This window comes from Myxocyprinus asiaticus, chromosome 38 (genome assembly GCF_019703515.2).
Source record: "Myxocyprinus asiaticus isolate MX2 ecotype Aquarium Trade chromosome 38, UBuf_Myxa_2, whole genome shotgun sequence".
NCBI lineage: Eukaryota > Metazoa > Chordata > Actinopteri > Cypriniformes > Catostomidae > Myxocyprinus > Myxocyprinus asiaticus.
The window spans coordinates 9,944,806-9,969,707 of NC_059381.1; the positions used below are offsets into that span (position 1 = coordinate 9,944,806).

At 37.3% G+C, this 24,902-nt stretch overlaps 1 protein-coding gene across 1 annotated transcript; it reads left to right on the forward strand.

The window, feature by feature from the left end:
- The first annotated feature begins 2,945 nt into the window (after positions 1-2,945).
- LOC127428409 (outer dense fiber protein 2-like) lies at positions 2,946-24,852 on the forward strand. The gene is made up of 19 exons (XM_051676760.1): positions 2,946-3,327; positions 8,565-8,684; positions 8,849-8,953; positions 9,101-9,274; positions 9,679-9,866; positions 9,968-10,100; positions 10,941-11,072; positions 11,155-11,229; positions 11,350-11,421; positions 11,525-11,641; positions 11,821-12,006; positions 13,303-13,412; positions 13,559-13,694; positions 13,844-13,954; positions 16,133-16,396; positions 20,687-20,787; positions 20,872-21,034; positions 21,340-21,465; positions 23,452-24,852. The coding sequence occupies exons 1-19, from the start codon at positions 3,325-3,327 to the stop codon at positions 23,620-23,622; spliced, it is 2,487 nt and encodes an 828-aa protein (XP_051532720.1). The 5' UTR covers positions 2,946-3,324; the 3' UTR covers positions 23,623-24,852.
- Positions 24,853-24,902: the final 50 nt, after the last annotated feature.

Below are 24,902 nucleotides of genomic sequence, written 5' to 3' on the forward strand. Positions count from 1 at the left end.
TCAGAGGTGACTCAACAGCAACATCTGACTTCCGGGTCCGGAACCCCTCCCATTCTGAGGAGGAGCTGAATAATTAATGAGTATGAGTTAGGTAACTACGGTACAACAGAACCGACATACAATTAATATATATATATATATATAATGTTTTGTTTATTTTATTGTTTTTTATTTAAAAAAAATAAAAATAAAAAATACCCCAAAGTAGTTATTACTGTTTATTGTTAAGTTGTTCTATAACTTGTTCAATGCTAAAAAATAAATAAATAAATAAAGATATTATTAAAAGTGGCACTGCAATAATGTATTATTATGTATTGCTGGTATCATGGTGCTTTAATATTTAACATTTTTATTATCCAAGCACATGCATTATCCCTTAAACTCATTCCTCAGGTCTTTACTGACCTCATTCCACCCCCTGTTGTGCCTACACCTATTCCTCAATCTTTCCCTTATTAATAGTGTAGCACAAACAAAAACAAAAACTATATATATATATATATATATATATATATATATATATATATATAAAACGGTATAAGTACCAAAAGTGTAGAAGGTCATTAGAGACCATGGTATATAATAGTGTTGTTGTTTATTTTTTGTTTTTGTTTTTTTTTTGGGGGGGGGGGGGGGGGTTTGCACTTCCATAAATTATATTTGTATGATTATTTCATATCTATATAAGTTTATTATTACATGATATCTATTTATTTATTTATTACAAGAGAAATGAGTACTATAGTTATACAAATAGATATATATCATGTTGATTTTCTGTGTGACAATGGTGAATTATTATTATACCGTATACCTGTACACTCAAGATGGCATTGTTTTTTCAGTGATTGACTTGATTTTCATTTGACATTTCTATCTGATGAAGAAACAACATGGAAGTAAACTATAGCAAGTGTAACACATAAGCAATATGATATGACTAATGTCATTTGGGTGTACAATTGAATTTATGTAAGTTGTGCATCTCTTTAGACTCAATAAGTGCCTGAGAAAACACAAAGGTGTAGCTTATGTGTATCTTTTGTGTTATGTGTAGCTCAGCATGTTTTTGACAGCCAGTTGTGTCTCATGAAATTTCAGTGTGAAAGTAATGAATCCTGTTCTAGATTTGCCCTGATTTGTTGCATTATCTCTTTGATACATGAAAAATAAAACATCAAAATATATCAAAATATATTATTTCTAATTTTCTCGAAAGTTTTACACTATATCGGCATTTTGAAGATGCATTTGTAATAGATATACGTGCCGGGTCTCTAAAGACCCGATTATGTAAGAGTGTTTGGTGGAATTCCCATGCATTTAAGTGTTAACACTCTTATTATTTAGTTTATTATTTTATTGTTTATTATGTATTGTTTTATAGTTATTATATATATATATATATATATATATATATATATATATATATATATATATATATATATATATATGTTTTTTTTTTTTTTTGGTATTTTATTATTATTTTATATATTTTAATATTTTAAATAATTGTATGGAGCATTTAGTCTTTTATCAGATGATCAAACAAGAATGGCATTTTTATTATTATTATTATTATTGTTGTTGTTGTTGTTATTATTTGTCTTTTAAAAACAATGTTGTGGGGCCCCTACAGAACTTATCTATTTCTCTTTCAGCTCTTTGTTGCACTTGATAAGATGGTTATGTAAAAGTATGTAATATTTTGTAAATATAGTATTAATGCCTTGAAAAACATTATTAGAATATATATATATATATATATATATATATATATATATATATATATATATATATATATATATATATATATTTTTTTTTTTTTTTTTTTTTTTTTTTAAGAAAACAGTTTGTATCTCTATCGCCCTCTTGTGGTCATGTTTGGGGACCCTTCTCCTCAAAACAACCCATATTAAAGGAATATTCAGGGTTTTATACAAGTTAAGCACAATCGAAAGCATTTTGTGGTATTATGTTGATTCCCACAAAAATAATTTCGGCTCGTCCCGTCTTTTCTTTAAAAAAAAAAAAAAAACAACAACAAAAAAAAAAAAGATGCAAACATTTATGTTAGAGTGATGTACTTACAATGGAAGTGAATGGGGCCAATATTTTGAGGGTTAAAGGCAGACAAGCTTATAATTTTATCAAATCTAACACATTAATTCTTCTGATAAAACTCATGTATTAAGTGAACTGTAAATTTATTTAAATTGTCATTTTTAAAGTAGTTTCAGAGTTTTAGGGTTTACAACGTTAGTTCGTCTTGGCAACAAAGTTGTAAAATTGGATGTTATTTTACACAGAAAAGGTTAGTAAGCAATTTCATCACACTAAAATCATGTTAACACGCATATTGTTTACGTCTAGTGGCTATACTTGTGAAACAGTGATTATTTTAACATTTACGGATTGACCCCATTGACTTCCGTTGTAAGTGCATCACCGTAACCCAGATTTTATTTTTAAAGAAAAGGAGGGATGAGTGAAAATAATTTTTGGTGGTAATCAATATTATGCCACAAATTTGGTCGATTGAGCTAAATTTGTATTGAATCCGGAATATTCTTACAATGACTTTTATTTTGAAACCCAAATGACCACAACTATTCCAGTTCCAGTATCTTGTAACATTAGATCATTCGTCATCATATTAGATTTTTTACCATTTCAATCATTTTTACAGAAGGACATGCTAACCCACATTTATAAATAAAATGCAAACACAGTCACAATCATAAAATTAACTTACATTAACTTATAGAACTAGTTTGGATTTAAAGGCATCTATTGTATGGCACGCACATCTGTATCTTGAAACAACCACAGAGTGTTAGTTTGAAAAACTATTCTGTTTAAAACACTTTTATTTTGAAAGTCAAGCTCTGCCTCTTCACTGTTAATGCAACTGTCAGCTTTCCAGCGTCAGTTACAGTAACACAGAAACTTTCTGGTTATTTGATTGTTGTTTATTGTCTGTTGGGCAAAGTTTATCGTGAATGTCGTTAAACAGAGACAGTAAGCCTCAATAGTGTCCTTGACAACCTGCAGCTTGGATCTGTGTTAGGCTGGTTTCTAGGGGCACCGTTGCTATAAACCCTGCACTACTGAACGTTAAGCAAGGTCTGCGCTTTCTTCCAATCACGAACAAGAACTGGCGACGAAACCTTTCGAATCAGCCAATCAAATGAAACACCGATTGTGCCTACCGGAAAACAGGCTTTTCGAGGCTCTGGGATGACGTGAAAGCTGAAGTAGCTCGCTACTATTTTAATGAACAAGTTAACGGTATCGACGTTTGAATGTTTTTAATTTCGCATGGTAAGAAACCTTTTGTGTAAACACGTATTTTGACTCATTATAGAGCTTTCCAAAGAAGGAGAAATCCTCAAACTGTTCGACTGTTCTTCTCTTCATAGACAAACCTTTTGGTCAATTCTCTGCTTCTTAATTTTAACTTTTATTTAATTAGCTTATCTGTGTGATGCAATAGCAGTCTTGTTTTTATATATTATCAGATATATTGACAATTAACTTGCAGCTACGTGTCATATTTTGCTTTTATTCAAAGCTGAATTAATTGGTGATGTAATGTATGCTTTTATACATACATACAGGTACTTGCATATTCTGTTTGTTGACAAGACATCAGCTATGTCATGTAGCGGTTGTTGTGGTTTCTATTTACCTCTTATAGTCTTAAGGACAGTACTCTGAAACATGACCTGTCCTGAAGATGTGTGACCTTTAAAATGATACTTCAACCATGTGTTCCCTGATCCTAAACAAACATTCATCCTATACTGAACAAGTATTTAGTGTGTAGTTATGTGAATTTATTGGATTTATTTATTTGTGAATTTATGTGGTGCTAAAATTTGAGTGTGTAAATTAGAGGTTGACCGATAGTAGATTTTGCCAATACCAAAGGTGGTGGAAATGGCTGATAACCGATTAATTGGCCAATAGTTTTTAAAATCGATTTATAGAATATATTATGATAAATGTTCTTAGTCTTTCCTTACTATAACGGGCACAGACACAGAGGCTACAAGAGTCCAAAATAAATAAAACCCCCGATATAGTTTTTTGTTCAACCAAAATCCCAATAATAATCAGAAAAAAATTAAGATTTGGTGCATAATGTGTGAATTTTAACTATAAACAAGAAAGAAACACGCAAGGGACTGTTATTTTGAAATGACGGAGACTTGTCTCTGTTACAGTGCTCTTTATTTAAGTATAAACCAAATCAAGCTTTTTATAGCCTATACTGTATATTCACCAGATGAAGGGTTGTATGTATGTGTGTGTGTGTATATATATATATATATATATATATATATATATATATATACACACAGTTGTGCTCAAAAGTTTGCATACCCTTGGAGAATTGGTCATATATGTACCATTTTTAAAGAAAACATGATTGAGCAGGCAAAACACATTTCTTTTATTTCTAATGGGATTCATATTCAGCTGTAGGTTATAACAGAATGGCACAATCATAAAACAAAACATGGCAATAATGAAAAAATTGAGATAACCCTTAGTTCTTAATACTGTGTATTGCCCCTTTAGCATCAATGACGGTGTGCAGTCTTTTGTAATAGTTGTCTATGAGGCCCCAAATTCTTGCAGGTGGTATAGCTGCCCATTCGTCTTGACAAAATGCCTCCAGGTCATGCAAAGTCTTTGGTTGTCTTGCATGAACCGCACGTTTAAGATCTTGCTAGAGTGGCTTGATGATATTAAGGTCAGCAGACTGTGATGGCCACTCCAGAACCTTCACCTTTTTCAGCTGTAACCACTGGAGGGTCAACTTGGCCTTGTGCTTAGGGTCATTGTTGTGCTGGAAAGTCCAAGAGCGTCCCATGCGCAGCTTTCATGCAGAAGAATGCAAATTCTCTGCCAGTATTTTCTGATAACATGCTGCATTCATCTTGCCATCAATTTTCACAAGATTCCCCGTGCCTTTAGAGCTCACACCCCCCCAAAACATCAGTGAGCCACCACCATGCTTCACAGTGGGGATGGTATTCTTTTCACTATAGGTCTTGTTGATGCCTCTCCAAACATAGCGCTTATGGTTGTGACCATAAAGCTCTATTTTGGTCTCGTCACTCCAAATTACAGTGTGCCAGAAGCTGTGAGGCGTGTCAAGATGTTATTGGGCATATTGTAACCGGGCTTTTTTGTGGCATTGCCGCAGTAAAGGCTTCTTTCTGGCAACTCGACCATGCAGCTCATATTTGTTCAAGTATTGTCATATTGTGCTCCTTGAAACAACCACACCGTCTTTTTCTAGAGCAGCCTGTATTTCTCCTGAGGTTACCTGTGGGTTTTTCTTTGTATCCCGAACAATTCTTCTGGCAGTTGTGGCTGAAATATTTCTTGGTCTACCTGACCTTGGCTTGGTATCAAGAGATCCCCGAATTTTCCACTTCTTAATAAGTGATTGAACAGAACTGACTGGCATTTTCAAGGCTTTGGATATCTTTTTATATCCTTTTCCATCTTTATAAAGTTCCATTACCTTGTTACGCAGGTCTTTTGACAGTTCTTCTCTGCTCCCCATGGCTCAGTATCTAGCCTGCTCAGTGCATCCACATGAGAGCTAACAAACTCATTGACTATTTATACACAGGCACTAATTGCAATTTAAAAAGCTACAGGTGTGGGAAATTAAACTTTAATTGCCATTTAAACCTGTGTGTGTCACCTTGTGTGTCTGTAACAAGGCCAAACATTCAAGGGTATGTAAACTTTTGATCAGGGCCATTTGGGTGATTTCTGTTATCATTATGATTTAAAAAGGAGCCAAACAACTATGTGATAATAAATGGCTTCATATGATCACTATCCTTCAATAAAAGACAGTTTTTTGCATGATCAGTCATATTTTCAAAATCAATGCCAAAATGTCACAATTTCTGCCAGGGAATGCAAACTTTTGAGCACAACTGTATATATATATATATATATATATATATATATAATGTTTATACACTGGCGGCCAAAAGTTTGGAATAATGTACAGATTTTACTCTTATGGAAAGAAATTGGTACTTTTATTCACCAAAGTGGCATTCAACTGATCACAATTTATAGTCAGGACATTAATAACGTGAAAAATTATTATTATTACAATATGAAAACATTTTTCAGAACTTCTTAAACTACTTCAAAGAGTTCTAATCAAAATATCCTCCATGTGCAGCAATGACAGCTTTGCAGATCCTTGGCATTCTAGCTGTCAATTTGTCCAGATACTCAGGTGACATTTCACCCCACGCTTCCTGTAGCACTTGCCATAGATGTGGCTGTCTTGTCGGGCACTTCACACGCACCTTACAGTCTAGCTGATCCCATAAAATCTCAGCGGGGTTAAGATCCATAACACTCTTTTCCAATAATCTGTTGTCCAATGTCTGTGTTTCTTTTCCCACTCTAACCTTTTCTTTTTGTTTTTCTGTTTCAAAAGTGGCTTTTTTTTTGCAATTCTTCCCATAAAGCCTGGAGCCCTGAGTCTTCTCTTTACTGTTGTACATGAAACTGGTGTTGAGTGGGTAGAATTCAATGAAGCTGTCAGCTGAGGACATGTGAGGCATCTATTTCTCAAACTAGAGACTCTGATATACTTATCCTCTTTTTTAGTTGTACATCTGGCCTTCCACATCTCTTTCTGTCCTTATTAGAGCCAGTTGTCCTTTGTCTTTGAAAACTGTAGTGTACACCTTTGTTTGAAATCTTCAGTTTTTTGGCAATTTCAAGCATTGTATAGCCTTCATTCCTCAAAACAATGATTGACTGACGAGTTTCTAGAGAAAGCTTTTTCTTTTTTACCATATTTTACCTAATATTGACCTGAAGACATGGCAGTCTATTGCATACTGTGGCAACTCAAAAACAAACACACAGGCAATGTTAATTTTCATTTAACGAACCAAATAGCTTTCAACTGTGTTTGATATAATGGCAAGTGATTTTTTTTTGTTGTTTTTTTTAGTACCAAATTAGCAATTTAGCATGATTACTCAAGGATAAGGTGTTGGAGTGATGGCTGCTGGAAATGGGGCTTGTTTAGATTTGATCAAAAATTACTTTTTTCAAATTGTGAAGGTGCTGTTTTTTACATCAGTAATGTCCTGACTATACTTTGTGATCAGTTGAATGCCACTTTGGTGAATTAAAATACCAATTTCCTTCCGAAACATACACCGATCAGCCACAACATTAAAACCACCTGCCTAATATTGTGTAGGTCCCCTCCCGTGCCGCCAAAACAGCACCAACCCTCAGTTCTTCTCACCACAATTGTACAGAGCGGTTATCTGAGTTACTGTAGACTTTGTCAGTCTGAACCAGTCTGGCCATTCTCTATTGACCTCTCTCATCAATAAGGTGTTTCCATCCACAGAACTGCCGCTCACTGGATGTTTTATGTTTTTGGCACCATTCTGAGTAAATTCTAGAGACTGTTGTGCTTGGAAAATCCCAGGAGATCAGCAGTTACAGAAATACTCAAACCAGCCCGTCTGGCACCAACAGTCATTCATGTGATTATCTAATCACTCAGCCAATCACTGTCTAATCACTGTGTGGCAGCAGTGCAGTGCATAAAATCATGCAGATACGGGTCAGGAGCTTCACTTAATGTTCACATCAACCATCGAAATGGGAAAAATCATGTGATTTCGACCATGGCATGATTGTTGGTGCCAGATGGGCTTGTTTGAGTATTTTTGTAACTGCTGAACATATGTGTTCATCCAAAGCAGTGGTTCCTGGACGCCCCCCCAACACTACACATCTCCCAAATCAAACACACCTGATTCAACTCGTCAGCTCGTTAGTAGAGACTCCAAGACCTGAATTGGGTGTCAGAAAAGGGAGATATACAAAATATGCAGTGTTGGGGGGGAATTCCAGGAATAGGGTTGGGAACCACTGATCTAAAGGACTGGGATGCTCCTGAACACTAAATATTCTGTATTTTGTAGTCTAATCCATTCATTTCCAATGGCCGGTCATTTTTGACCGGGAACACACCAAGTGTAACAAAAGTGAAATAAAACCAGTAAAATGTAAAGAAAATGGTCAATTTTTTTGTGTGTTTTCAGAAACCATATTTGAACAAAGTCAAGGATTTTTATTCCAATTGGATTAAGTAAAGAAAAAAATTTCAGGGTCAAAATGACCAGAACACAACATAAATAAAATAAAATTACTATTAATTAAAAAATTATTTTTCCACAGGGCAAGTAAAATGTCGCCAGAACAATTAAAAATCTGAACTACTGACCCGACTGCACTTGGCAAAAAAATCCTTACTGTTTACCCCTGGTAGATTTTAGTGATAGTCTTCTGTTAGTAGGTATTCATATTATCGAGACAATATAATCAAAATTTTCTGATCAGGTTGGAGTATAATGCAACCTCGTCTTCTACATTTCACTATATTACTTAATTATCACATTTCGTATTTTATAGGCAGGATTGTGTTTGTTGCTTTGTTTTACTTGGTCAAAGTTTAATCTGTTTGTTTTTTGCAGAGAAGATCAATGAGAACAAGCTCTTCCTCTCCACCACTTCACGTGCACGTGAACGAGAGCACACCTGTGCACGTGCATGTGAAGAAGAGCATGAAGAGCAGCCCTACCAAGACAGCCCAGGTACATTATACTTCTCTAGTCTGTGCATAGACATCTGCCCTTAAAATATCCTTGAATATATAATATCCTTATTCTTTCACCCTAGATTTATCTTGTATTTTGAACATTTAATTAATCCAAAATTCCATGAGATCACACAGCATGTTTATCTTTATATGTTTTAGGTTAAGCCCAAAAGCAGTTTGCGTCCAACTGCTAAGGTGAAGACAAGGGTCCCATGGATACCACCTGGCAAGGTCACAACTCGAGAGACCTCATATAAGTGGGAGGTCAGCCAAAAGTATTCAAGATCCTTTTACACCCAAATCATTTTTAATATTACACAATAAGCAATGTGTCATTTTTTGGTCTTTTGTGGAAGAGGAAAGAAACGAAGAGAACAATTTTTGGGATTGCAAATTTAATGTATGTTGCAGGGACCTACCCATCGTCTGGAGATAACGCCTCTCTCAGAACCTGAGCGCTCCCAGTCTCCTCTCCGTATGGAAGATCTCTCCACTGATGAAGAGGAGGTTCTGCATGGACGCATCAACCAGTATGAGAAGAAGATTGACAGCCTGATGACAGAGGTCAGCTCTCTGAAAAATGAGGTGAGAAGAAAGTTACTGAGAAAAGTTTCATGAAAACAATGATTTATTTTTTTTAAATGAACCAGCATGTCAAAGACACATAGTTGAATAGCGCGTTAAACTGATAGTTTGCCCAAACATGACCATTCTGTCATCATTTACTCACCGTCAAGTCGTTCCAAATACATATGACTTTCTTTTTCTGTGGAACATGAAAGGAGATGTTAGGGGCTGACTGAGGCTAACATGATCTTTTTGTGCTCCAGGAAAGAAAGTAAGTCAGTCATACAGGTTAAGGACAAAATGTAAATTTTTGGATGAACTTACCCTTTAAAAAGCAAATTAAAAAAATGCTAACATTTAGTGTCGATAGTATCAATTTTATCAGAGAAATCTAAATCTGATGGTGATGTTTGTATTGGCAGGTAGAGCTTCGTAAGAAGGAGCAGCAGTTAGAGCGTCAGTCTGAGAGGTTGAGCGCCTCGCAGCGTGTCATCGCTGTGCAGGAGGAGGAGCTTGCAGAGGTCTCTCGGGAGCTTGAAGCCACAGAGCAGGAGAACTCCCGACTACGAGAGTCCATGGAGAAGATGCTGGGGGAAAGTGATTTTGGGAGGTACAGTGGAAACTTGTACGCTTTTAATCATTGAACATTATTTCAAAGCATTGCGTTATTGCATTTAAAATGTGTTTTAAATGTAATTTGAACTCATTTAGATTAGAAAGGGACAGTCTGCCGCTTGACAAAGATGCTCTACTCAGGAAGTTGCTGGAAGCAGAGATGGACAGTAGTGCAGCTGCCAAGCAGGTGTCGGCCCTTCGTGAAACTGTCAGCCAGATGTCTAGGAGTGTGAGTGAAAATGCACATCAGTATTAACCTTTCAAAACAGCCTCAGTTTTTGGTCGCAACCACAACAAGCAACAAGATATTTTGACGATTGCTTGGTTTCTATTTCTGCGGCATTCCGTTAGGTAGCCCCGCCCACAGTGGAATCTCATTAGACCAAAATCCTGCTCCATATAGCTGCATATATAAGTAATAGTTCACCCAAAAATGAAAATTCTTTCATCATTTACTCACCCTCATGCCATCCCAGATGTGTATGACTTTCCTCCTCCTGCAGAACACAACAAAGATTTTTAGAAGAATATTTCAGCTCTGTAGTCCCGCACAATGCAACTGAATGGTGACCAAAACTTTGAAGCTCCAAAAATCACAAAGGCAGCATAAAATTAATCCATAAGACTCCAGTGGTTTAATCCATGTCTTCTGAAGCGATGCAGTCGATTTTGGGTCAGAACAGACCAAATGTAACTCCCTTTTCACTATAAATCATGACATCAGCAGTCTCTTTGGAGATCATAATTTCAAGCTCAATTACACTTCCTATAGTGCCATCTAGCGCTCTGCTCGTGCGTCAAGCACTAGGAAGTGTGATATAGCTTGAAATCATGATCATGCCTAGAGATTGCAATGGCAAGATGTACAGTGAAAAAGGAGTTATATAGTTTGGTCTGTTCTGACCCAAAACCAATTAGATTGCTTCCGAAGACATGGATTAAACCACTAGAGTTTTATGGATTACTTTTATGCTGCTTGTATTGCATCACTTCATTAGGACACAGTGTGAAGGATGTGTGTGCATACAACATGTGTTGCATCAAAAATATTTTATTTATATTTGTGCAGGAGAAAAAGTCATCTGGGTCGGACTCGTCGCTCTTGGCCCGACAGAAGGATCTTTTACTTCAGAAGCTGGAGACTTTTGAGAGCACTAACAGAGCCCTAAGACATCTTTTGAGAGAGCAGCATAGTCGAGAGGTGTGTCCAGCATGCAAGTCGGATATAGTTTTAATCATATAATAGTTATTAACCTGTTCTTCATTACTTTGTTTTTTAACAGATGGACTCACTGAGACTCTTGGAGCAGAAGGATGGTCTTCTGAAAAGGCTTTCTGATGTGGAAGCAGATAATTCGGTTTGTCTTTTTATACAGTACTTATTCTGTAGGAATAATATACTTGAATAGTGCATGCTGTTCTGCAAACAGATGGTTTTAACTTTTAGCTTTAACACTGGGATCATTTCTTTTCGCCAGCATATTCTAGTAAAGCTTCAGGACAAAGAGAGAGAAGTTAATCAGCTGACTTCCTTATTAGAGAATGAGAAGGTATACTATATTTTCTAGTAAGTTTATAGATGTGGCTGACATGGTTTTATTGTTTATCATTGAGACTGTGAGGCCTTACGGTTTATATATCTTATTGAAACAGGAGAGTTCAAAGACCACCACTGAATTATCCAAAGTCCTGGAATCCACCCGAGCCCACCTTCAGGGTCAGCTACGCAATAAGGAGGCAGAGAATAACCGTCTTAACGTTCAGATCAGGGTAATGCATACAGCATCGGACTCATTAAAATTCAAGCAACATGTGACATTGTCTTATTTTATAGTGTTTATACTACAAAACATGTTGAGTTGAAGCATCATGATATCCAATCTTGACATCAGAAATAGGTGATGTTGTCTAACTCTTCTCTGCATCTGTGATGTGTCCAATTTGTTTAGAATCTAGAGCGCTCCGTCAGCCAGCAGAAAGGGGAGATGGATCACCTACAGGAACAGTTGCGAGATCTCAGGCAGCGGGCAGAGGCTGATAAGGAAGCCCTGAAGAAAGCCACAAGGGCACAAAAACAGCGGGCACAGCGCAGTGAAGACACTGTGGAACAGCTCAGCGCCCAGCTCATGGAGATAGTTAGTGGAATAGAGATTTTGGAATGGTTTACAGGGACTATTCTGGGTTCAAATCCAATTAAGCTCAATCGAAAGCATTTATGAAATAATGTTGATTATTACCACAAACAGTTATTTTGTCTTGTCCCTCCTTTTCTTTAAAAAAAAGCCAACATTTGGGTTCCAGTGAGGCACTTATAGTGGAAGTGAATGGTGACAATCCGTAAACGTTAAAATACTTACTGTTTCAAAAATGTAGGCACAAGATGTAAACAATACATGTATTGACAGGATTTTAGTGTGATAAAATCACTTACTAACCTTTTTTGTGTGAAGTTATACCCAATTTTACAGCTTCAGTGCAATGACGACATAACGCCATAAACCTTGTAATCCCGGTAAACAATGATTTAAGCAACTTTACAGCTCAAATAATAAACGAAGAAGAATTGATGTAAGTGCATTCATAAAATTATAAGCATCACATATCTGCTTTTAAACCATGCAAAAATTGCCCCCATTCACTTCCACTGTAAGTGCCTTACTATAGCCTAAATTTATGCTTTTTGCTTTATTTTCAAGAAAAGAAGGGACAAGTCGAAAATATTTTTTGTGGTTATTAACATTATACCACAAATAATAAGATTATTAAATCCATAATATTCCTTTAATGCCTCTTTTGGGTGACTAGGGCTATTTTCAATGGAATAGTTGCATACTGCACAGGATGTCCTATATTCTGCATACTATTTATTTAAAACAGCATGTGAAATAGTGGGTAGTTTGCAACAATATATGTTTCAAATAGTAATACGCTACACTGTTGTCACAAGACCTCACCATGCTGCATATTTAAGTAAGTGACAGCAAAAAATTTACTTTTATAAATATGGTTATTTTGCATTTTTAATCCAAGTATGTGTGAAAATTCTGTGACTTTTTGGCAGTCTGATCAAATATTGAGTCAAATGGAAAAAACGAAAATCATCAAACCAGAAATGGAAAGTCAGTTTGATTGTGTTAAATTGTGGGATATAGCATTCCACACAGTGTGCTTTGGTTATATACTGTACAATTTGGCAAATGTTTTTGGTCATACAGAAAAGTTGCATGCCATTCACAGTATGAATACTGCATACTACTTTCTTTCAAAAATAGTAGGTAGTAGGCCATTCCAAACATACTATGGACTTTTGGTTAGGCTCAAACCTATGTCAAGGAAGTTTAGTTTTCAGCTGCTAATGGTGGACTAGTTTTTTGTTTAATTTTTCTATTAAAAACAAAATTTGATTATAAATTATCCAATCTTCTACACAGGAATCTCAGTTGGCAGATGCTGTGTCAACTGCAGAGAACTGGAGCAGTTGCCATGCAAAAGATATGAAGGACAAGGGACAGCTAGAGATGGAGATCACTTTGCTAAACAGGTTAGCATAGAGGTGTTTTCCTCAACTCTCAAAACCATAGAATAGAATTTATTCTTTGAATTATAATGTCAATCTACATACAAAATAATTCAAAAAAAGTGTTGAAGCATATGCAAATTGTTCTAGATCTTTTTGTGTTGTTTTAGTCGTATTACAGACCTGACGGAACAGCTGCACGGGCAGGAGGAAAAGACCCGATCTGAAAGAGATGGACTTTTGGATCGGCTGCATGAGCTCACTACAGAGAACACAACTGTTCGCCTGGAGAACCAGAGCCTTAAGGTTTGATGATCTGCAGCTGTCCTGTCCAGTTTGTTCCCTTTTTATATTTTTACTCACAATAGTTCAGTGGCCCTCATAATGATGGTTGTAAATAAGTAATACAAATGAACAACTCAAATGTAATCATCTGAATTATTGTGCTCGTGTAGGCCACTTTATCTGCCTTGGAGGAGAAGTTGTCATTGTCCCAGTCTGAGATCCAGCAGGTCAAAGTCTCAGTGAAGCACTATGAGAGTTTAGTGGACAGCTATAAAGCCCAGGTGTGATCATCAAACTCTTACACATGCTTCAAGCTCTTTTGCCCATTTTTGCATATATTTGTGTGCCAGGGATGTGCCGTCCATGTAAGCAATGTAAGCAGTGCTTACCAAACAGATGGCTGAAAAGAAAATGACACTATGAAATATTTAAATACAGTTGTTAATATAAACTACAAAAAAACTAAAAGGTTTTTGTTCAAATTCATCATTTTTTATCTCAGTTGAGCAGCACAGACATTTATTAATTTATTCGCTTTCATTCAACACTGTACGTTCAATTAAATTGAATCACGCCTGCTACTCTACAAATGGTCAAGGTGAGCATGCTTACCAAAATGAGTAAGCCGATCAGAAGCTCCTTCCTTCAGTCACGTTATCTGATAGGCTATTTTTGTTTTGCATCAACAAGTTAAAGTTCACATAACTATCCGGTCAGGTCTCCTAAGCAACCAAATTGGCCTGGTTGCTAGGGAGGGTAGAGTCACATGGGGTACCCTCTTCGTGGTCACTATAATGTGGCTCTCTCTCTCGGAGGGCCGCATGGCGAGTTGTGCGTTGATGCCATGGAGAATAGTGTGAAGCCTCCACACGCTACGTCTCCGCGGTAACGTGCTCAACAAGCCATGTGATAAGATGCGCGGATTGACGGTCTCAGACGCGGAGGCAACTGAGATTCGTCCTCCGCCACCCGGATTGAGTCGAGTCACTACACCACCACAAGGACTTAGAGCGCATTGGGAATTGGGCATTCCAAATTGGGGAGAAAAGGGGAGAAGAAGAATAAAGTTCACATAACTAATACATTAATAAGCACTAAAATTAATATCTGCAGTGTAAGAACTGACGACCTGTGTGGATTTGGCAAAGTTAATTTCAATAAAAAATTGAGACAGAGAGTCTATCGAAACTTCAACAAGCGGGTGAGACTTTTACAACAAAGTGACAGAGATGTTCATTCGTAAGGAGGGACACATGGGTTTTGTGTTCCATTAAAGGTATGTTAATGTATTTATAAAAAATTTGTGTTGGTGGGGGCCTGGGTAGCTCAACGAGTATTGATGCTAACTACCACCCCTGGAGTCGTGAATTCGAATCCAGGGCGTGCTGAGTGACTGCAGCCAGGTCTCCTAAGCAACCAGATTGGCCCAGTTGCTAGGGAGGGTAGAGTCACACGGGGTAACCTCCTCGTGGTCGCGATTAGGGGTTCTCGCTCTCAATGGGGCGCGTGGTAAATTGTGCATGGATCGCGGAGAGTAGCATGAGCTCCACGTGCTGGGAGTCTCCGTGGTGTCATGCACAGCGAGCCACGTGATAAGATGCGTGGATTGACTGTCTCAGAAGCGGAGGCAACTGAGACTTGTCCTCTGCCACCTGGATTGAGGTGAGTAACCGTGCCACCATGAGGACCTACTAAGTAGTGGGAATTGGGCATTCCAAATTGCGAGAAAAGGGGATAAAAAAAAAAAATGTGTTGTTGATACTAGGTCATTGTTTCTGTTTAGTCTGAGGCTATACAATAGTGATCTGGAAATCATGTCCTCCTCTGTCAGTTTTATAGTTCTAACCTTAGGCCGCAGTGTCTGTTTAAAAAAATATATTAACGGATGACTGCTGTGTTTACATTACATTTGCCTTGTGCATTCAGGTTAAAATTGTTGTCTTTGGTGATCAGATTAGTTAATTGCTGTTGTCTATTCCAGTGTTTCTGAACTGTGGGAAGAGTGACGTGAGGCCTATGATGTTAAAACTAGTAACTGGATATGTTTTCTTATTCTTTTTGTTGTATGTCAAAACAAGCTCTTCTGGCACTATGGTTCATTGTATGATTTAATGGACATAAACATGCTCGGCTCAATATATGATCATCTTTTATTTGTGTGATATGAGCAATATTACTGTCTTGAATTTTAAAACTATTTGGTCATGAAGTTCGCCACTGTGACGATTGTCTCGATTGACTGGTGGGTTCTACGGCAACAATTTACGTCAGTAACATTTCCGCAACATTACACTCGCCCATATAACGTCTTTTGGGCACAGCGTTTAATAATGTGTATTAAAAATATTTGATGCTTGCCCAGTCTCAAAGCCCACGGCACATGCCTGTTGTGTGCATGTTTTTTATGCCATTGTTTATTTGAGTTTGTCAGGTCTGCCCTTTTTCCTTTGAATTTGTAGGTGCAAAAGACCCGTGCTGAAGCAGACGAGCACTGTGCACGTCTGCAGGTGGCCGAACGTGAAGCTCAGACGGTTAGAGAAGAGCTGGACCAAGAGATCCAGCAGGTCAGGAAGCAGCTCCTTGGTCGTGTGGCAGAGCTTGAGCCACTACCTGAAGCTCTAAGACGTGCTGAAGTGCAGTTGCAGAAGGCTCATGAGAAAGAGCACACTCAAGAGAGGAGAAACCATGAGCTCACCACGGCGCTCGCAGAGCTACGCATTAAGGTGTTTGTGCACTTGTATGTTTACAGCAAAAAGCTTTGAAAGTAGTTTGATACCTTTAATATTAAAACACAGCAAGTGGTTTCTTTACATCTTATATTGGATTATTGGTGGACCCCCTCCAGACTACCCAGATTGTTACAAAAACGGGTCATTCAGAAATAGTCATGGAAATGACATCACAGTCATGAGCACATAAACATATTCATATCCATTATTCAGCAACTTTGAAGGGTTTGTTACTTATTTCATATGTGAATAGAGTAGCCAATTATTAAAAACCTCATTCACATTTTAAAGTCTTAAAGGTACAGTAGCAAAAAAGCTTGTTTGATTCTAAGGGTCAGAGAGACTGTGGAAATGGTCCTGTAAAACTAAATTACAAAGTTTTTGCTGCAAGTAACATTTTAATGTTAGTCAAGGTATAAACATTGTCTTCAGGGGCTAAAATAAAAGGCTACATAGATATACAGTGGTGTGAAAAAGTGTTTGCCCCCTTTCTGATTTCTTATTTTTTTGCATGTTTGTCACACTTAAATGTTTCAGATCATCAAACAAGTTTAAATATTAGTCAAAGATAACACAAGTAAACACAAAATGCAGTTTTTAAATGAAGGTTGTTATTATTAAGGGAAAACAAAATCCAAACCTACATGGCCCTGTGTGAAAAAGTGTTTGCCCCACCTGTTAAAACATAACTGTGGTTTATCACACCTGAGTTCAATTTCTCTAGCCACACCCAGGCCTGATTACTGCCACACCTGTTCTCAATCAAGAAATCACTTAAATAGGACCTGCCTGACAAAGTGAAGTAGACCAAAAGATCTTCAAAAGCTAGACATCATGCCGAGATCCAAAGAAATTCAGGAACAAATGAGAAAGAAAGTAATTGAGATCTCTCAGTCTGGAAAAGGTTATAAAGCCATTTCTAAAGCTTTGGGACTCCAGAGAACCACAGTGAGAGCCATTATCCACAAATGGCGAAAACATGGAACAGTGGTGAACCTTCCCAGGAGTGGCCGGCCGACAAAAATTACCCCAAGAGCGCAGCGACGACTCATCCAAGAGGTCACAAAAGACCCCACAACAACATCCAAAGAACTGCAGGCCTCACTTGCCTCAGTTAAGGTCAGTGTTCATGACTCCACCATAAGAAAGAGACTGGGCAAAAAAGCCTGCATGGCAGAGTTCCAAGACGAAAACCACTGCTGAGCAAAAAGAACATTAAGGCTCATCTCATTTTTGCCAGAAAACATCTTGATGATCCCCAAGACTTTTGGGAAAATACTCTGTGGACTGACGAGACAAAAGTTGAACTTTTTGGAAGGTGTGTGTCCCATTACATCTGGCATAAAAGTAACACCGCATTTCAGAAAAAGAACATCATACCAACAGTAAAATATGGTGGTGGTAGTGTGGTGGTCTGGGGCTGTTTTGCTGCTTCAGGACCTGGAAGACTTGCTGTGATAAATGGAACCATGAATTCTGCTGTCTACCAAAAAATCCTGAAGGAGAATGTCCGGCCATCTGTTCGTGACCTCAAGCTGAAGCGAACTTGGGTTCTGTAGCAGGACAATGATCCAAAACACACCAGCAAGTCCACCTCTGAATGGCTGAAGAAAAACAAAATGAAGACTTTGGAGTGGCCTAGTCAAAGTCCTGACCTGAATCCTATTGAGATGCTGTGGCATGACCTTAAAAAGGCAGTTCATGCTCAAACCCTCCAATGTGGCTGAATTACAACAATTCTGCAAAGATGAGTGGGCCAAAATTCCTCCACAGCGCTGTAAAAGACTCATTGCAAGTTATCGCAAATGCTTGATTGCAGTTGTTGCTGCTAAGGGTGGCCCAACCAGTTATTAGGTTTAGGGGGCAAACACTTTTTCACACAGGGCCATGTAGGTTTGGATTTTGTTTTCCCTTCATAATAACAACCTTCATTTAAAAACTGCATTTTGTGTTTACTTGTGTTATCTTTGACTAATATTTAAACTTGTTTGATGATCTGAAACATTTAAGTGTGACAAACATGCAAAAAAAATAAGAAATCAGGAAGGGGGCAAACACTTTTTCACACCACTGTATAATATGGTCCTTTTTTTACAAACGTGTTGCTGAGTTTTTGTTTTCATGCTCCCCCATGCTTTTAGCAATTGGAGATTGTTACGCCAATTTCCAGTAAAAAAAATAAATACAAATTATACAGCAAAAACAGTTACACACTGTATTTGAATACTTAAAGGAATAGTTCACCCAAAAATGCAAATTCTCTCATCATTTACTCACCCTCATGCCATCCTAGAAGTGTATGACTTTCTTTCTTCTTCAGAACACAAACAAAGATTTTTAGAAGAATATTTCAGCTCTGTAGGTCCATAAAATGCAAGTCAACAGGGTCCAAAACTTTGAAGCTCCAAAAAGCACATTAAGGCAGCATAAAAGTAATCCATACAACTCCAGTGTTTAAATCTATATCTTCAGAAGCAATGTGATAGGTTTGGGTGAGAAACAGATCAATATTTAAGTCAATTTTTACTATAAATTCTCCTCCATGCCCAGAAGGTGGCGATATGCACGAAAATGTGAATCGCCAAAAACAAAAGAAGAACTCTTAGAGAGAAGAGTGCTTAGGAGGGCTGTTTGAAAGTTTTATGCTGCCTTTACAGTTGCAGTCAAAATTATTCAACAGTAAGGATTTACAAAGGTAAGCTTTTCTGATGACCCAGAATTTTTAAACTTTACATCTATATCAGTTGAGTGATGCATTCAAGTCATAGTGTGAATATATAACCTAATATTTGTAAATAGCAGGATTTTTTTTAAATACAGCCATGTCATAATTATTCAACCCCTACTGCATGTAGCTGTTTCTTAAATATGTAAGGCTACACAAGTAATTGTTTTAAAACATAAGTCATCAATCTACAATGGCACTTATTTAAGTTTTAAAATTTAAGCATTGTAAGCAAAAATGTATTTCTATGCAAAAAATGCAATTAAAAATAAGCTGTCTCAAAAGCTAATAGAGGAGATTATTTCATTACACAAGAAAGGTCATGGCTAAAAGTACATTTCTAAGGCACTTCAATTTCCAATAGACAAAGTTGGCAGCACCATTCATAAATTTTTTAAATATGGTACAACAGCAACCTTCTTGGGGTGTGGAAGAAAGCAAAACTTCACCAAGGGAAATGTTGACTCCAGTTGACTGAATATTCAAGAAGTAATTAGGAAAGACCTGTGGAGTCCTGGAAGGTTTTATAGACATGACACTAAACTGAAAATGAGTTTTAGACCCATGGGTCAGCAGTATGTCTGGAGTAAGATGACAAGGTGATGACAAGAACGACACCATCCCCACAGTCAAGCATGGAGGTTGGTCAGTCCTGTTATGGGGGGTTTTGCAGCTGCAGGAAACGGCTATCCTGACTATGTGACTGACACCATAGATTCTTTCAGGTATCAGGCCATTTTGGCATGAAAAACGTGATGCCTTCAGTGTGTAAATTTAAGCTCGGTGATCACTGGACTTTCCAGAAAGACAGTAACACCAAGGATACATCCAAGTTGTCCAAAATCTGGTTCAGGGATAGGTCGTGGAATGTCCTTAAATGGCCCTTTCAGTCCATCATTAAAATCCCATTGCAAACCTTTGTTGGGATTTCACACAGAAACCAAAGCAATGAGCTGGAAGCTTTTGCTCATGAGATATGTGTAAAAATTCTAATAGAGAGGTGTCCGAAGCCTGAGAACACTCACCTGAAACATTTATTTGCTGTTATTAAGGATAAAAGATGCTCCACAAATGATTGACTTTGGGGGGTTGAATATTTTTGGCATGACATTTGTGGAGAGAATTAATTATTTTCTATTTTAAAATTTGGGTAAACTGAACTCTTTGTTCTCAAAATCACTGAAATGTGTATTAAAAACTTACTTTGACTGTTTACTGAGGTTTTAGTTGATGTGTTTTAATTCACATCACCAGAATGTATTGCTGGTCAGGGGGGTTGAATAATTTTTATTGCAACTGTATATGCTTTTTTGAGCTTAAACATTTTGGACCCTGTTGACTTACATTGTATGGACCTACAGAGATTTGTTTGTGTTCAGCAGAAGAAAGAAAGTCATACACGTATGGGATGGCATGAGGTTGAGAAATGATGAGAGAATTTTCATTTTTGGATGAACTATCCCTTTTAAGCCACTGTTCCTAATTTTAAACTCCATTATTACATGAATGATGTCTTCATATATTGATAGATCTTTATATTCTCTGGTTGACTAATTTAGGTGGAGCAGCAGGGCAGTCAGGCAGAAATGGTGCGACACAAGAACATGGTGCTACTGGAGGAAAACAAGCAGCTTCAGCACAAAGCAGAGGCTCTTGAACGGTCTGTCACATTATCCTTCAGCATTCTTCTATTTTTTTATTTTTATGTATTTTAATAACATGCTCTGTCCTCTGTTGTCAACAGAAAGATGGAGGAGGCTAACTCCCAAAATCGAGACCTCATGCAGGTGATAGCAAAACGTGAAGAATCGATTCACAGCAACCAGGTGCGTCTGGAAGAAAAGTCTCAGGAGTGCAGTATTCTCACCCGGCAGCTGGAGGAGGCGCTGGACGATGCTCGGCGGCAGGTGAGGCTCCAATTTTGTTAAGCTTTTACATAAATGGTTTATGATTCAAAGGAATGCTGAAAAAGGCCTTATCTGAGATAATACATCAGAACTGTGCAACTGACACATGCTTTTCAGAAATGTAGTCCAAATCTGCTTCAAATGACAGGCTGTTGATCTCAAACAATATATCAAAAGCAACAACTGAAAAATGCTCCCTTTATTGTGGTGATTGCCTTTATCTTATATGGCAAGAATACCATAGATGTCCTTGTTTGCACACAAAAAAGGCTGATTTTCATTGATAATTCACTGTTGATTATCAGGTTACTCAGACCAGGGAGCGAGCAGCTTCTAAAGAACGTGCTACGCAGTCAAAAGTTGTTGACCTAGAGACTCAGCTGAGTAGGACAACAACCGAGCTAAACCAGTTACGACGAGCCAAAGAGGAGGTTAGTGATTTATCTCACTACAGTCACAGTAAATGAGACAACATACAGAAACACTGTGGTAAGGCCGATTTATACTTCTTCATCAAACCTACGGCGTAACAGCTGTGATTGTTCCTTAAGGCCGATTTATACTTCTGCATGACGTGCACCACTACAAAAATGTATCCGTGCGTAGACGCAGACGTCAGCAGCTGTGATTGGTCCGCTCCTGAGGTAGTGTCGCATTTTCTCCAAGATTATTTTAAGATCTATGCATCATATAACATTGTAGTTGGACTCGAGAGCATTGTTTAATCTGGAACATCTGCTTTTTTTATATTCTTTTTCATGAAGATACAAGCGAAAACGCAACAAAATTACATCAGTTTACAACTTATAAACTCTTATAAACACGGAGCGTCAAAAGTATGCCAAAATATATATTTATTATTTTTCAAGCGATTCAAGAGCAAGCATACAGTAAATGCCTGATTTATTTATTTCTTCATGGCAGACAACATGTTTAATAAATAATATGTATCTACATCTCAACATGTTTATACTTTGATGAACTCGTATCATACTGCTTTGTATAATGATTTAAGAAATAAAGGCATTTTCTCAATGTTGTAGCACTTGGCTGTGTACTAGGGCTGGATATCTCCTGGCACCTCACGATACAATACATAATGCAAAACACGTCATGATTCGATATATTGCGAAACATAATTTGATTCGATTAGGAATCAGTTTTAATTCCAATTCATTTGGGTATATTTCAGATATATACCGATGTCTGATGAAGACCATGTAGCTCAAAACAGCACATTTTTGTCTCTTGATAAGATCATTAAATTAATTTGGAAGTAGAATTTATAAGATGTAAACAGATATCTTTTGTCGTGTTTCGCTTGTAACTTAATGAAACACAAACAGAACATAAAAACAGCAGATGCTCCTGATTGAGACAATTGCTTTAATGGTCTCGAGTCTAAATACAATGTGGTATAAAGCATAGATATTAAAATAATCTAGGTAAAATGCAACGCTACCTCAGATATCATCCTGGGGGGCAGTCTCTGGTAACAAAGTGCACCAATCACAGCTGTTGTGGTCTGTGTTGAGGTGCACGTCAGTCTATGGCGTAGACTACACCGTAACCACCATAGCTATGCGAAGCCTACGGCTTAGGTTCGACGCAGAAGTATAAATCGGCCTTAACAGTGTGCCAAGTTTGTTGTGTGTTTGCATGATACGTATACACAAATAGTTTAATATAAATATCGATACATTGATCTAAAGTATCGATACAGTATCACGATACTGCTATACTGTATATCAATATTTGATTGTAGCGACACATCCCTACTGTGTACCCACAGAACAATGCAGACACACTAACACTGAACTATAAATGCACACCACTGCGTGGACCACTACGCGGAGCCTACGGCGTAGGTTCGGCACTGAAGTATAAATCGGCCTTTAGACTTTTTATTCCTCAAGGGATTTAACAAATCCGTAACCCGTAGTTATACAATTTGTCATGTCTATTGGTCCGTACCATTTGTGCTATGAATATAAATGACACCTCAAGAACTTTTCTAAGCAATCAGACTTACAATTTCTTCCTGGAAGACGATAAAACGAGTGAAAAACACCTTACACTGAAGTAGGAACCCGGGTCATATTTAGGGACCAGAATATCATACAGACTTGGGGCTCTTTTTACTTGGGCCAGTAAGCAGTGACCTAGCAACTGCATAGCCTTACCCTAGCAACTGCATAAAACCACTCAGAACACCTTAGCAACTGCACAGCAACCACCCGACATCCACCCTCAATAACCTAGCATGGTGACGACGATTTTCGCACATTCAAGGACCTCTTACATTTTCTTCAGAAAATGTCAAAATCTGTGCAGTGTGACATGAACTCTAGTTAAAATCCTTCTGTCACATATTTTTATGTCTAAAGCATCCATGAATTGCTAACTCTTTCTCATAGGCGGAACGGAGGTACCAGAGCCGTTTACAAGATGTCAAAGACAGACTTGAGCAGTCTGACAGCACAAACCGTAGCCTCCAGAACTATGTCCAGTTCCTCAAATCTTCCTACGCCAATGTGTTTGGAGACTCTGCTCTTACTGGATCCTCATTTCACACGCCACCAATCTGATAGATCTTTCAGGTTTCCTTTAAGACTTCCTTTAAATGGTCTGACATGCATCAGTTACCTACCTGTCACAACTGATGACCTCTTGACCTTACTGTGCTTTGTACTTTACTCTTTAACACATATTTTTGAGAGGGTAATTTTACATCAAGCAAGACCTGATGATGAGTCAAATCTCTTTAGTATTACGTATCCATTCTAAGATGAGGAATATGATTTTATATAAATAAGTTCTTGTCTTATCTCTTGTTTGGTCATGTCTCAAGACGGTTGTTATGCTATTAACAGACTTCAAGCTCTTATTATCTTAATGCATTAACTCTGTACAACCCATACTGAAAGATTTTCTTCAACTTTAGCTTCTTTAATTAACATTGGCAATTATGAAGCCTGCACTTATACGTATTTGATAAGCCATTATTATGGATTTAATCTTCTCTGTTTAATCTTTCACTGTCATCTGCTTATAAAATTTACAATTAGCATTTTAGATTGTTGTATCTGAACTGACTTAAGTCAGATTTGACCTGCTATAAATTTTGAATATTAAACTGCAACCAGAAACAAAAACATCAGTATCTGATAGCTTTGTGTTCCAAAAAGCGGTGCTACACTGGTCTGTAATCTTAGATCAAACCCTAATCTCCACAAAAACCCCTATAAAACATCCTGACCTGCTTAAATATGGATATGCTTAGAAAAATAACTAACTCAGGCTTTATAATTTCATTTTTGAGCCAAAGTCAAGTGTCTTCAGTTATGCCATGGCCATTATTTTAAAATATCAATATCTACAATGTTGCAATTTAAGAAATGATTATAGAACTCCTTTTGACCAAGTAACAATCGTGCAGATATATCTATATATTCGGGACTAAAGTTACAACTTTTTCTTCTTGATGAGATGGAATTCCAATGATGGAATTTCAGTGGGTGCTATGATTTTGTTTTTAAGTGTAATTAGCCATCCAGTCATCTTTCAATTGTCTTTTATTTGAAGTTGTACTTGCACTGTTGTTGTTTTATTTATTTGATCTATTGGTTATTTTATGTGAAATAACCAAACAGTAAAGCTTCACTGTTGTTTGTGCTTGTATGAAATGCAGTAGAAAATACATGTATTTTTAATTGGTAAAAATATTCTGTATACATATCAAGTGTATAATTTGTACTGAAATGTATTAAAGTCTCTTCAAAACCGATGTGTTCTTCATTTTGCAGAGAAAGGCTTACTGACATCATTTAGTAACTCAGAGTGACTGTGGAACCCTCTCATTCTCTTG

Excerpts from the sequence above, each read along its gene's own strand:
- LOC127428409 (XM_051676760.1), top strand. Across the intron at positions 9,867-9,967 it reads GGGGAAAGTGATTTTGGGAG|ATTAGAAAGGGACAGTCTGC; the intron begins GTACAGTGGAAA and ends GAACTCATTTAG. Across the intron at positions 13,695-13,843 it reads TGGAGAACCAGAGCCTTAAG|GCCACTTTATCTGCCTTGGA; the intron begins GTTTGATGATCT and ends GTGCTCGTGTAG.